Genomic DNA, 14359 nt, shown 5'->3' with positions numbered 1-14359 from the left:
AACATCAGAGGGCTTTAAAAGGGTAGTTATGACAGGATGGGCAGCGTTTGGAAATCTTGGGATCGCCGAAAGTCTGTTTTTGCCCATTGGTAAACCAAAACCCTTTTTTTTAATTGTTTAAAAAAAAACCACACATCTGGAATGAACCCTTTCATGTTCGCTGATGTAATTGTTGAGGTCGAAGTGTGACCTCAGCAACCTCAAGCAGAGATGGACAAAAAAAAGTTCCTCAACATGTTAGCATCACAGACAGTTAGTACAGTACAAGATTTTTTCTCATGGCTGCACGTCACAGCCAGTGCAAGAGCTTCATTATTAAGACCCCCCCCAAAAATGGATGCATTGCAAATTCAAGGAGACAGAACTTCGTTTGATCCTAATCCTTGGTGGGGAACATAATCCAATCAACCCCAAATCTTGTGACACCAGTGCGCTTTGAAGGAGTACCGCTGGTTTTCCCACATAGTGCAGATTCATCGCTTTAGCGTCCATCATATTCAGTCTCGTCTATACAACATGTGGCCCCCACCTTTTGACATTCTGAATGCATTTATTACATTTACTTTGGTGCCTTGATTTACAAGCGACCCTAACGTATGACTTTTTCAAGCTACGAGCCTTATTTGAATCGGTTCATTGCCACCCCTAGTTGTAATTTACTCCAAAACTAAACATGAAGAGAATTGCTATTTGTGTTTTGAACCATGATGCATTGTTGTCCTTTAGTAGGATCAAAATATCTTGCCCACAAAAAATTCCCTTGCAACCTGACCCCTGCGAAATGTAATTAAATATCCCCGGTGTAGACAGACATTATAACAATATTCACTGGCATATATTCTTTATCCTCTGCGGGGGATAAAATGAATAAACCAGCATCTTACCGAACAGCTCTGACTGTCTTCTTCATGTAAATACTGTACATATGCATGTATTACACTGCTTCCTGGTGGCTAAGGCCCGCGTACCAGAACAAGTTACGCAATAAATGCAAGAAGTCAATCATGACAAACAAACTGTTTAATTCTTTACATTCCATTATTTTTTTTATTACTGTACGGTTTCTGAAAGCACACTACGTTGGAGTGATATTTTTCTTCTTGTGCCTAATGAAGTGTCAGGGGAGTGTTTATCTAATGAGACATTAAAAGTATAGAAGAGAATAAAATGGGGGAGGGGGAGGTTACAATAAAAAACTGTAATAAATATTGTCAATATACAGTATATATAGTGTGAATAAATATATTGACTGACGCCATCATAATATACAGGAGTGCAGCTGTTGAGCTGGAGACTGGCTCCCCCAAGTGGTTACGTGACTTTCAACAATTCCAAAACTTAACAAGGCAAAAGCGAATGTCACAATAATCAACTCGACTCATGTACAATCATCGTGCAAATACAATGACACTTTTTTTTTTAATGACCATGACACGTATTTATTTCAGACATGATAAAATGGACCGTGTCCTAGTAGTCTGCGTGGCGTTACAATTGAAAAATATCGCAGGGTCTTATAAACCAGATTAAAAAAAAACAATTAATGAATTAAACCACGAATACTCAACATGAGTTGAAGTTGGAGGTAAACTATGTCGCGTTCAAGCGCAGTAGGATATTCTTTGAAAGTGGTCAAAGCGAGTGAAACTTTTTTGGTGTGGATTATAGAATGATTATGTGAATGAAACGACTAGAGCAACCATGATTCATACTGGGTGGGGTGTGGTGGCGAAAAAGTGTCATCGTTCAACATATTTTACCGTTTAGCTTGGAGCATGGGCGGGGTAAACCCCGAGCTCGGGGATTTTTTTCCCTCTCTCTTTTGCGTGGGCTTGAACGCATCCGGAGCTGGTCACTCGACTCGGGCCAGGCTGTAAACACAAGCAACGAGTGAGGGTGGAACCGAAGTGAAACGGGACACACGGTTGCGAAAGCCACTCCCGGGGACGGAAAACGTCTTTTAAAATGTGCCTTCTTCGCTAAAGTCAAGTGTTGTGTTGAAGGCCCGTGACGTTGAGCCGAGTGACGAGATAAAGAAGGACGAAGGAGAAGCCGAGACCGGAGCACTTCTGATGTAATTGAACTGCCTGCTGAACAACCAACAAGGCAGCAGGGGCACCAGCAACAGGTATTGTACGACTTTTTAAGACAATTCAAGATCTGTACGTGCAATATACTGCTCATGTGTAATCAAGCATTAATATCGCCCAAAAGTGAGTGGACAACCCATGAAACAACAAAACTCGTAATTTCTGGGATCATTTCCTCATGCTAACTCTCCATGATGTCACTGATCATGAGTTTTTCAACGAACTATCAGTTCCCGACATTCTGAAGCCTCCAAAGTCATCTTGATTGACTTCCAATTTGTTTTCTAAAATATGGAAATAATGGCAATTAGAAATAATCCATGCCTCGGTCAAATTGTCAACGTCCTTAATCCTTCAAGTCCCTGTCAAGTGAAAGTAAATGTCTTCTGAATTTGACACACCACGGAGAAGAGTGTTGACAACGATCCCAAAATTTCAGGATGAAGAAAAAAATCGCTGTGAACATAAAATCATGCTGCAAAATTGTGCAAAATCAACGTCATGTTATCTGCTCTGACGTGGGCGTGTCCGCTGGATGTAATTCGTCTCGTGTCGTTCTTATCCCTACACAAAACTTCTATTACTAATGTTTGAAGTGCAAAAATATATCCACTTAAAGCCTCCGGTGACTGGAATGCCTCTCTGTGGCACCGGCCCTATTCATTCGCCTTCTCTTTGTGAGGTACGGGAACTCATGGCAGACAACGAGGCACTTTAAGGTGGCCCATCCGGCGGACTATCTGGCTATATGTCACTAGGCTCTGTTTTAGCTATGCCCCCCCCCCCCCCAAAAAAAACGAAACTGTTGAAAATTGGTTTAATGCTATGACTCTTAAATTGAGTACGACATCGTTCTCAGTCTTAGCGTGATTTCAGCAATTATCATCAAACGTGTATAATTTACAGTATAGAAACTAATCTATGTATTCACTAGACAGGGTCTTTAAAGTAACACCTGGACATTCTTAACAGCTGCAAAGAGATGAAAACCACAAAGTTGATCCAATTTTTCAAGGACACTAGTTGATTTCCTTCCAGTAGGAAACAATGGCAATTCGAAATAATTCATGCCTGTGGCTCTCCTAAAATAAAAAAAAGTAACATTTCGACATTCTGTCATGTGATTGCAAACTCCAACAAAATAAAACCAAAATAAAGGAAAAAATATACTTACTCTTTAAAGATACCACATAGCTAATGATGAGGTTGCTTATTTTATACAGAGCAGCCAAACAAGTTTTCCTGGCACAAAAAAAAACAAACTAAACACTTTATGCATTAATGACATTTGAGTTTTCTGACACTCGTTTTCCCCACAAAACTCCACTCCCAATTTGTACAACGTTTGACTTTGGACACTCCGCTGTATTTATGCCACGAGTCGCATGAGGCTCTCATTGTGCACAGTCTGGAGACTTTAACAGGCTAAACTGAAAAGTCATGTGGGCGGCTGATTTAATAGAGAGGAAAATCCCTTGGCTCCAGCGCTGGACGAGACAATTTACTTGTATGAGCAACACAATGTTTATGGGCCATTCCGCCAACTCTAAATCTGATAACACACATGCGCAATTACTGAAAAATTGTTCTGGCCGATTTCAGGCCATGTACTGAAACGCTTCCTTTGAGTAGCATTATACAGTATATTATTATTTACAGTTGATCGCACGTGCCCTTAATCTGTTGTTTTTGTTTCTCAAACAAGACGTGTGTTAATATATTAGGTGTTGATATACCCACGGTATTGAAACCAAATGTTGAACAAAAGAAATTGTCTTCTGTTACGTATAAAGGGCGCCGACAAGGAATCGGGGTACAAAGTTGATGAGGCAACCTAGTACCGGAACAATATTGAGGTGCTCTGCAAGGTCAGAGCAAGGGCATGAATGTATCATCCCACATTTCTCCCACTGGGTCTGGCCCCTTTCACACTGCCTGTAAAAGCTGTCACTTTTCTGCCTTCGGAGGAAAGCGAATGCTGGAAAGGCAGGACAGTCGAGTCCAGTCCTGTCCAGTCCAGTCGAGTCCTGCTGCGGTCAAGCCATCAGCATCCGAAAAACCCTCAAGTAGAAATTGGACGTTCTTAGCTGCCATTGAATGAAAGTCCATTAAATGAAAAGGAGGGCCGCATGAACATTCCCATTCCCATTCCCATTCCCGACATTAAGTGCAAGAACTCATTTTGCAATCAACTCACCTAAAAGATTTTACCACTGTATGTTTGTCCTGCGTGTCATTCAAAATCCCCAAATGAATAGGCTGACTCACTCACTCACCTGTAACACAGTTCAGTATAAGGAAGTAAAGTTCAGCCTCTCTGCGTTGTTCAAGCCACACTCTTAAAAACAGTCGGGTTAAAAGTAACATTTTGGGTGAAAAAAGGACAGATCCGCTACTTGGGTCAATTTGACCCAACTTTCTGGGTTGTTTTTGCAGAAAACCGCAAAATGGGTAGTTTTGTTCATAACAACCCCAAAAACTGGGGCGTTGTGTACAAAACAACGCAGGAAGGTGGGTTAAATTGACCCAATTTGTGGATTGGTCCATTTTTGACCTAAAATTGTGTTATTTTTAACCCAACTTTTTTTAGAGTGCACTATACACATTTGTATCACTATTGCGCGTTGATTATATCCATGTTTTTGGAGGACACAAGGGCAAAAAAAAGCTGTTTGAGCACTTTTAGAGTGACAATGTGACAAGACGTCCCAAAAATGACACTCTGTCAAAATGATTTGTTATGGAAGATTTTAGAGCCATTTGGAGTGCTCACTCCATGTTTTTCTTTTTTAGAAAATTCTACGAAGATGGCAGCCACCTGTCACAATGCGGAAACTGTGTGGCGTAATTGCTGCCCTTATTTACACTCTAGTAGTGTTTTGTTTTCCTGTTTTTTTTTTTACGAGTGAAAATGGTAAGTTTAGTTGGATTACGTTGGCTTGCTTGATATGGATCAATGAGATGCTTCATTGCAAAAAGAACCCCCTTAATTGTATCGTGTGTCAAGAGGTAAGTCTCCGTTTCATTTTAATAAGCACTTTATAGACGCGGTTATCGTCGATTCAGATGTCAAAAAGCGTTTGCGGCTCCCAGTGTTTTCTTTTCTGTGGAAACCGGGTCGAAAATGGCTCTTGATTGTAAAAGGTTGCCGACCCCTGGTCTAAGCGTACGTTTGTCTCCAGCGTCTACGATGGCCTCGCTGGCGGATGGCGGCGGCGGCGGCATCCCCGCCCTCGGCTCGGAGCTGCCGGCCATGTTTGACGGCGTGAAGATGGCGGCGGTGGCCACCGTCCTCTACGTCATCGTGCGTTGTCTCAACCTCAAGAGTCCACCCTCGCCACCTGAGGTCAGCCACCAGGACACGCCGCTTACCCGCTACCTGCTCAAATGCTGCCCCCTGTTGACCAAAGAGTGAGTGCAAGATGTTTTAGGATTGTGTCATCTACAGGTCAAAAGACACGGAAGCGTTTGTTTTCTATGAGAATGCTTTCACTCTTGGCACGCACGAGCTCGTTTGACGTCATGGTGAAAAGGTCGATTGACACATTACACACGCTGGTGCATGAGAACAATATTTATATGTAAACATAAAACAAGAAGGGCCTACTGGAGGGTTACAATGGGTTTTTTTTTTTGTCAAAACTAAAGTAGTTGGCCCTTCACTAGAATGCAGACCTCCCCCAAGGCCAAACCTTTTGGATTAGCACCAGACTCAGCAGATCAGCACGTCTGATTCTGTCTTGAGTCTGAGGAAGCAAAATGACTGCGAAAAATGGTGGGTAAATCAGCCGCAAGAATCTTGGAGCCGCAAGAATGGTGCTAAAAATGACATCCACATTTTAGATCTGCACTTTTATCTGGATCGAACCAAAATTTCTTGGATGTACTGTTTATTTTTCGCCGTTAAGAATAAAGCTGAAAATTCTGCAACGCTGCTAAAATGGAAGGAAAAATTCCGGATAAGCACATGAATCCAGATCTGCACCAAAATCTAAATTTGCAGCCAGTGCGCCTTCACAAAAACGTTTTTTTTTAAATTTTTTTTTTTTTTTAAACAATTAAAGTAGCTTTTGCATCATCCAGTTAAGAAACTCCTGGACATTGCTAAAATGAAGGTCTGGAACTCCCCATCAACAAATTTTCATGGCAAGCCAAGTGTTTGTTTTTTTCCAACTAAAGAAACAGAAAATTCAGAATTTGCAACAGTGCTGCTATAAAATAAAGTCAAAATTTTAGATCATCAGACTATCTACATTTTATTTATCTGGATCTACGCTCAAATTCTGAAGGCCTGCTTCGAAGCCTATAATCCCTCCCACAGCCCCTCCACGAGTCGTTTTTGCGTAATCCAGCCGAGCAAACTAACGCAGCTAAACTGGACCTGCACCAAAAATTCCTCAGCCCATGCGCCTCCCCTGGCACAAAGTTTAGCCGAGATTGGTTCCGTTAGTTTTACGTCATCCCGCTAAAACAAGTCCAACTGCAAAGGTCAAACAACACTCTAGTAACAGCTTGTTCTCGGGTCTATTGCTATTTGTGGGCCACTCCCTTGAATGTGAGGGGCCAAAAAGTGCCGAGTCAGCATCACGTCAGCCCTTTCCGATTTGACATGTAATCCGATGCCGGTGCCTCTCCTTCGCAGATACATTCCACCCCTGCTGTGGGGGAAGAGCGGCCACATCCAGACGGCTCTCTACGGCAAGGTGGGCCGCGTGTGCACCCCGACGCCCCGCGGGGTCCGCAAGCTCCTCCCCATGCACGACGGGGCCACGGCCAGTTTTGACCTCTTCGAGGCGCTGGTCCAACACTGCACAGGAGGTCAGGTTGGAATTGTGTTGGAACGACGTGGGGAAACTTTTTGTTTTGGTCCCTGGAAATGTTTTTAAGTAATAATAATAATCCTAAAAATAGATTTTAGCAAACTATATATAAAGACCCCGTGATCCTGAATAGGATAAGCGTTGTGAAAAATGGATGCATCGATTATATACGCACCAATATTGCATTTTACCTTGGGGAATAGAACCTGAGAATATAAAAATATAAAGGTAATAACGGTAATAATTATCATAATGAAGAAACAAAAATACATTTGAATTTGCAAAAACATTCTGCAAAAGTACATTTTAATACATTTTAGTTGTGAAACATTTCCAGTGTAATTTTCTAAATGTAAGTATTAATATTCTCATTTTTATAGCTTTAGGAAGTATGTGTCAATAAAAGCTGATCATTTTAAATATTTTTTTAAAGTTTAAAAAAGAAATCCCAAGAATAAAGTAAAATGTGTTACTTAATTTGTAAAAAAGAAAGCAAAAAAAAAACACCAAACCATTTCATTGTAAAACATCTGCTGTTGTAATTATTTTAATACTACTTTTATGTTTGGGACAGAATAATTGGTTGAAGGAGAAATTATTCTCATAATTAAAAAAATATGTATATTAACTATTGGAAATTGATTACTCTTGTCTCTTAAATTTAAAACGTGTTAATGGTAAATATTTTAGATAATTACCAGAAACTGTAAATAATTGCGTGTTTAAAAAAAAAAAAAAAAAAAAAACTTTATTATAAACTGCTCATTTAAGAAAAGCCTCTTTTTTATTCATATTAATTGATAACACGAATAATTTACACAATAATATCATTTTAAAAGGAAATACTGAAAATATCTTGATTTTTATCTTTCGGTAATAATACTTGTGATTGTATCTTTGCTCAACAAATGCTGAAAAACACAAAATATATTGACATCTTATGAAATATTTTTTAACAGTGGGGAAAAAACAAATTTAAAGTAACGTGTGTGTCCTCAGATGACATCACCATGGTCATCTGCCCCGGCATCGGTAACCATAGCGAGAAGAACTACATTCGCACCTTTGTGGATCACTCCCAGCGGCAGGGCTACCGCTGTGCCGTCCTCAACCACTTGGGGGCCTTGCCCGACATGGAGCTGACGGCACCGCGCATGTTCACCTACGGTAAGGAAAAGCAAAATCGCCAAAGGCAGATGGGGGAAGCTTCCAACCGGAAGGAGGATACAAGCAGTCGTCAATTTTTGGGGGGGGAAGATATTTAAATCCAAACGGTTAGCAGAACAACATAAACAGACAATATGACAATAATTAAAGGTATATATTCTTTATCCTCTGCGAGAAGCATCTTTTTATTGCAGCTTACTGAGCAGTTGTAACCGTCCCCTTTATGAATATACTGCATATGTGTGGTGGAAAGTAGCAAAGTACAAACACTTTGTTACTGCACTTAAGTCATTTTTTTTTCAGGAGTACTTTAGTTTATTTTTCCGATGACTTTTTACTTTTACTCCCTCCATTTGAAAACACAGTACTTTGTACTCCTACCTTTGCCAGAAAAGGCTCGTTACTTTTTTCAACCTCCGCTGATGGCGGCAAGATTCAAGAACATTTCTGTCTGTATTTGTTTACTTTTACTTATGTACAAGAATTGTGTCGTTTCGACACAAACGTTAGTACCTGTATTTAAGTACGCTGCGTGAGTACATTTTGCCACCTGTGATTTGCGCGGCCAGGTTGCACGTGGGAGTTTGCGGCCATGGTGAGCTACGTGAAGCAAGCGCTCCCCAGCACGCTGCTGGTGGTGGTGGGCTTCAGTCTGGGGGGCAACATCGTGTGCAAATTCCTGGGCGAGAACCCAGCCAATCAGGAGCGAGTGTTGTGCTGCGTCAGCGTCTGTCAGGGTTACAGCGCCCTCAGGTTGGTACAAACGACAACGCGCTGGGAGATGTGCCGTTCGGGCACTAAAGGAAGGCGAATTCATGATTAGAAATGTATAATTTTTTTTTTTTTTTATAATTATACTTATAATGTAAGGTTTCATTATAAAACATTTTTATTGCAATTATTTTATACAATTTTACTCAAATTATTTTAAAATAATACAGCACTTGAATGTCCAGGTTATTTTTATTCCTACGATATTTTCAACACATTTTAGAAGAAGCTTCTTGTGTATCTTTTTATTTTAAAATACATAATTATAGCTATGAAAATTCATTACTATTCAAATGAAGTCTCTTTTTTGGAGGGTGACTACCATGGGCAATTACTGAACATACACACCTTATTTAATAATTTCTTTAATTAGATTTTTAATTGAATTTTATTAGAAGCAGCTGTTTGTTTGAATATTTTTACAATATAGTGTAAATTATATGTACATTTCAATTAATGTGAAATTAAAGATACAATTGATCCTCGCATACACGCAGTTTGGCACCCACGGATTTGCATATTTTTTTTCCAATTAAAAAAATAATTAAAAACAATTTCGTTTTGCTGGGATTTTATTTAACAGAATTATACAAAATACAACTTACAAAAGTCCTCTTGTTTGTCTTGTTGCATCTTAAATTCATAATTTGTACATTTTTTAAAATAAAGTAATTGCTATAGCATCCATAATGTTCATACTTTGGTTAAAAAAAAATACTTGTGAATGTTGGTGTAATTATTCTCGTAATTCTGCAAAAGCAACTTCTAACCTTCTAAGGTGCAAATTTGTATGCATAAAAATGAGAATTGCATCAATTATATTTTTTGAGGTCTTTGCTGTGCTTTCAAGTACCATTTTGTGTGTTCTTAGAGCCCAGGAAACGTTCCTCCAGTGGGACCAATGTCGACGGCTGTACAATTTTGTCCTGGCTGAAAAGCTAAAGAAGCTCATCTTGTCGCACAGGTGGGATCGTCCAGCATGTCTTGCGTTTTGCGGTCCTAACATGTTACGTCTGGAGCGGGTGTGAGCGTGCGTCTTGTATGACGGTGTCGCGCAGGGACAGCTTGCTGGGCGTGACCTCCAGCAACATCAGCGACACCGACCTGAGCCGACTGTGCGCCGCCACGTCTCTCATGCAGATTGACGACAGCATCATGAGGTGAATTTATTTTTTAATTTTCTTAAAAAGTCAATTATTTAGTCAAATAAATGTCAAAGAGGAAGTCAACCCTCTGAAAATTTTTGCAATAATATGTTCAATGTGCCTTCACTAGTCTAAACATGGCATTCTGATAAAAATTGCATTTGCGGAATATGAGTTAAGCAGCAAAATCCCCCCCCCATTTTTAGCCATTTCAGGAGGCGGCCATTTTGCCACTTGCTGTCGACTGAAAATGAAAATTCGCATGGGAAGGCTAAAAACATATTTCACAAATACAATATCAGTCAGAATGCCGTGTTTCAACTAGTGGGCCTGCATAGAAAATATTGTAAAGAAAATTTGGGGGTTGCCTTCCCCTTTAAATACATGCGTAAAATTGTCAGTTATTAATAAAATCATACATGCACAGTTTAACTATACATTTTTTATTTAATGTGTATTTATGTGTGTGTGTGCATTTTATGTCCAATTATTTGATCAAATACAAAAATGTAAAATGTGTAAAATTGCTCCAAATGAATTTATAAATTATTAAATGAAATAAATGGAAAAAAAATCATACATTATATTAACCAAATGTTATTAATGCAACAAAAATTACATTATGTACTATATAGTAATATATATCAAATTTGCAAACAGTTAAATTTTTTAAATGTTTAATGCACATGTAAAGTGTTATTTTTAATATAATTAAAGCACATTTTAAAATCTTGATTGTCGTCAGTGTAATTATATTTCATAGAATGTACAATTGTTCAAAATTAAAGAAGATAAATGTTGTTGTTTTTTTAATCAAAATTAATTGATGCATTTCATTTTTTGTTTTTTTCACGTGTGGTGAAGTCAAACAGCTTTTCAATTCGATTTTGCTGTCCATTTACATTCAAGTGTATTCATTTGTAATGGTTTGCTCCGACTGTGTTTCGGACATGTTTTGTTGATACTGTATTTGTAAAACTTGTGTCAGTGTCCTTGTAAATGTTCTATTGAATGCAGGAAGTTCCACGGGTACAGCTCCCTGGATGAGTACTACAAGCAGGAAAGCTGCGTGCGCTACATGCACAAGGTGAGCGGCGGCGCCGTCATTGTCTCTCTTTTTTACAAGCGAGAACATTCGCTCACGCCACCGAAACCTCGTCCAGGTGACCGTGCCGCTTCTCCTGATGAACTCGTCCGACGACCCGCTAGTGCATCGCTCCCTGCTCGCCATCCCGCGCACACTCTCAGGTTCGTGTTGAATTTGGGATGCAGCAGCAATGCAAACCCAAGTGTGGCAGTTTGTTTCTGTCACATTATCATGTTGATTTTTTTTTTTTTTTTTTTCATCATGTAATCCGCCATTGGGTCGAAATGTACTACAGTGGTTTGCAATTTTATACTGAGGCCGCATGATGACAGCGAAGCACTTAAAAGAGACGATCATAAAGCGTCAACACATGGCATATAGCATGTACACAATCATAAACCCATGTTACATAAAGAACAATTCCGTGGTTGAATTATTCACAACAGCCCACCTTCAAACTGAGGCTCATCTTGACATGACATAAAAAAACCAATAGATGTTTGCCTGTTCTTTCACTTCTTGATAAAGTCAGAGAACTTATAATTATCCACAACAAAACGGCCAAATACAAACGCTGTCGAAAATTGTTTGCTTCTCGCTGCAACACCTGTCACTTAGTGGAAAGCCACAATTTATAGAACCTGCCTGGCCGCCCTCAGACATCTGGCTCAGGTCATTCAACAAATGAAACACTGCCCCTTAGTGGTTGGAGGTATCATGTTCATGGGGCTCCAAAAAATAGCATTAGCAAGTATACTAGCTAACCTAACGCGCTAGCACAAGCTGATGTGACGTCGCAGAAACATGCACTGAATGTAACAACGGCAAGAGTTCACCACATTGCGCATGGCTCAAACACAGGATATAGATGAAATTATATTATTACTCAGTAACAGGGGTTAGGTTAAAAACAAAAAAAACCTAGAAAGGCAAATTCACAAATACCAAATTGCAGATATCTGAGGGTTTACTGAATCGTCTTAAAAAAAAATACAGTTGTTACTTTGTTGCCAATGCTAACGCTTGTAGCGTTTGGCTGTGTTAACATAATATTTAATAAATCATATTTATTATATGAAAACTATTTAAAGATATATGTATGCATTAGGGAGTGCTGTGTGTGTTGGTTTTTATACAACGTCCATATTGTAGAAGTATTTCAAAGTGTGCGAGAACAGCTTGTGTAAGATGCAACATTGCTCCGCAGTCGGACTCACGCGGAAGCAGGAGACGCTTGTTTGCATTAAAGATGAAGCTTGAAGATCACCTTCCAAAACAAAAAGCGGGTCTTTGCGCTTGGCTTGCCGCGCGGAGGTAAACACCCGGAGGCTCGCAATTGGGATCGGTCTCGCTGGGATGATTATGCGTGTTAATTGGTCTTTGCAAACTGGCCTCTTGTGGTTTTGTCCTTTGAAGGAGGCAGTATTTGTCTTCTCGTGTGTCATGAAACCCAAAACCAAGCGTGTGCTGGTCTGTGCTTGTCGTACGTGTACAGACGTGACATCAGGCTGCTCACATGCAACTGACCCAATTTCATATACAGTGGACTCTCTTTTTCGTTTTTCACTTCAATAAGGGTCAATCTGACCCGCAATAGAACCCGCCAATGTTTAGTCAATAGAAATAAATATTCATTAATTAAAAGAAACTCTCAGCTGAAGTTTATCCTCATTTTATTTTTGTATTTGTTGTATTTTGATGTATTTTTTAAAAAATGTCAGTTTGACCTTCAATAAGAGAGAATATTACTTTTAAACAATAAAACAGATTTTTTTTTTAAGCCCTAATTTTTTATATTTTGTTTTATTATGAAACATAACAGTAGGAATATTAACTTCAGAAGTCATTTTGCAAAATATAGTTTCAAAAGGGAAACTAACAAAAATCTAAAGTTAAATCCTTAATTTAGGGGTTATTTTCAATGTTAAAACTAGTCACTTTGACCCGCAATAGAGAAAGTAACTTGAAAGTGATACAGTATAAACTCATATTAGAGAATCCAAATTAATTGTTGGGGTTCTAATTATAAATGAACAGTAATGATGTTTTTTTTGTTGTTGTTTTTTTTGGGTCCGGACAGAGAAGATGCCCAACGTGATCTTCGCCCTCACTCAACACGGCGGCCACCTGGGCTTCTTTGAGGGGGCCGTGTTGTTCCCTCAGCCCCTCACGTGGATGGACAAGGTCATTGTGGAATTTGCAGACGCCATCTGCAACTGGGAGAGCGGCCGGCCGCCCCACCAAGCCGCAAGCCCGCCCGACTCAAGCCAGGAGCCCACGGAGAGAGCGGGGAGACCGCCCACCGCCTGGCCCTCGGTTTCGGCTTTATTTCAGTGCGAATGGTTATAGTTGGAGAGAGGTCTGAAATTTTTGCTCGCCTTTTTCCGGATTGTAAGACCTCAGGTGATTCCACTGTACTGTTGCTACTACAGTATATGGGAGGACATGAGTATTTTTACTACTGTTGCAATTTCCTTATGTTGAAGTGTGTGAATCTGATGAAGTTTACAGAGGAGATTTACGGCATTTTCACAAAATGACGTTGATACTGTTAAGTGGCCTTGTACTGCTTTTGAATACTCCCGAGACTGGATTGAGGCTGATGGTATTTATTGCAGGACAACATTTTCACTATGCACTTTAGACTCTTGGCGCAACTGTTTTGACTTTTTCCAATTGTTAAATATCTTAATAAACAATCTACTTTATCTAATGGGAGCTCTGTTTTCATCTTTGGCTCTCCTTCGGCATGGTATTTTAGTGGTTAACAGGTCTGCCTGACAGTTCTGAGATTCTGGGTTCGAATCTGGGCTAAGGCCTGAAGAAAGGTCGAGAATTTCAAAAAGGTGTCGATAATCCTTTCTCTCAACGGACACTGCATAAGCAACCTTAACATTCTGCACCGTGAAAATTACATAATAAACGAAAAAAAAAAGGAAATGATTTCATTGTAGTTATACAAACTGCCCACATTATCATGTTTACCCAATACAAAAAAGGTTTCTGACAATATTCTGACCTGCTTCCATCAACATTGTTTAAACAAAGAATGCATTGCTTCCATCCTCATGACTTAGTTTAACTCATGAACAAAAGTAATCATATTCTCTTTCTTAAATATGTCACCCATGTGATAGTGACACACTTAACATTTCCGTACCTCATTGAGTTCTCCAACGGCGCGAGTTCGAAAGTTCCAACTCTCAAGCTAGCATGCCTTTCAGCTAACCGCTTAGTACACATCGCAATTCGGAACTACGGACAAACAACAAAATAAAC

At 39.6% G+C, this 14359-nt stretch overlaps 1 protein-coding gene across 2 annotated transcripts; it reads left to right on the top strand.

Moving 5' to 3' along the window:
- Positions 1-1732: 1732 nt before the first annotated feature.
- LOC147149241 (monoacylglycerol lipase ABHD2-like) lies at positions 1733-13798 on the top strand. 2 transcript variants are annotated; one of them, XM_086028103.1, is made up of 10 exons: positions 1733-2128; positions 4884-5501; positions 6733-6908; positions 7910-8077; positions 8647-8830; positions 9720-9812; positions 9907-10008; positions 11011-11080; positions 11157-11241; positions 13161-13798. In XM_086028103.1, the coding sequence occupies exons 2-10, from the start codon at positions 5215-5217 to the stop codon at positions 13427-13429; spliced, it is 1434 nt and encodes a 477-aa protein (XP_085884229.1). In that variant the 5' UTR covers positions 1733-2128; positions 4884-5214; the 3' UTR covers positions 13430-13798. The 2 variants fall into 2 exon arrangements, with proteins under 2 accessions (XP_085884229.1, XP_085884230.1); XM_086028104.1 differs by having other exon boundaries at positions 1737-2128; positions 5273-5501.
- The last annotated feature ends 561 nt before the right edge of the window (positions 13799-14359 follow it).

Source organism: Filicampus tigris, chromosome 4, assembly GCF_054856515.1.
Source record: "Filicampus tigris isolate MCC_2025a chromosome 4, RoL_Ftig_1.0, whole genome shotgun sequence".
NCBI lineage: Eukaryota > Metazoa > Chordata > Actinopteri > Syngnathiformes > Syngnathidae > Filicampus > Filicampus tigris.
Note: the sequence above shows the minus strand (reverse complement) of the source record. Positions and strands in the feature narration are given on the sequence as shown.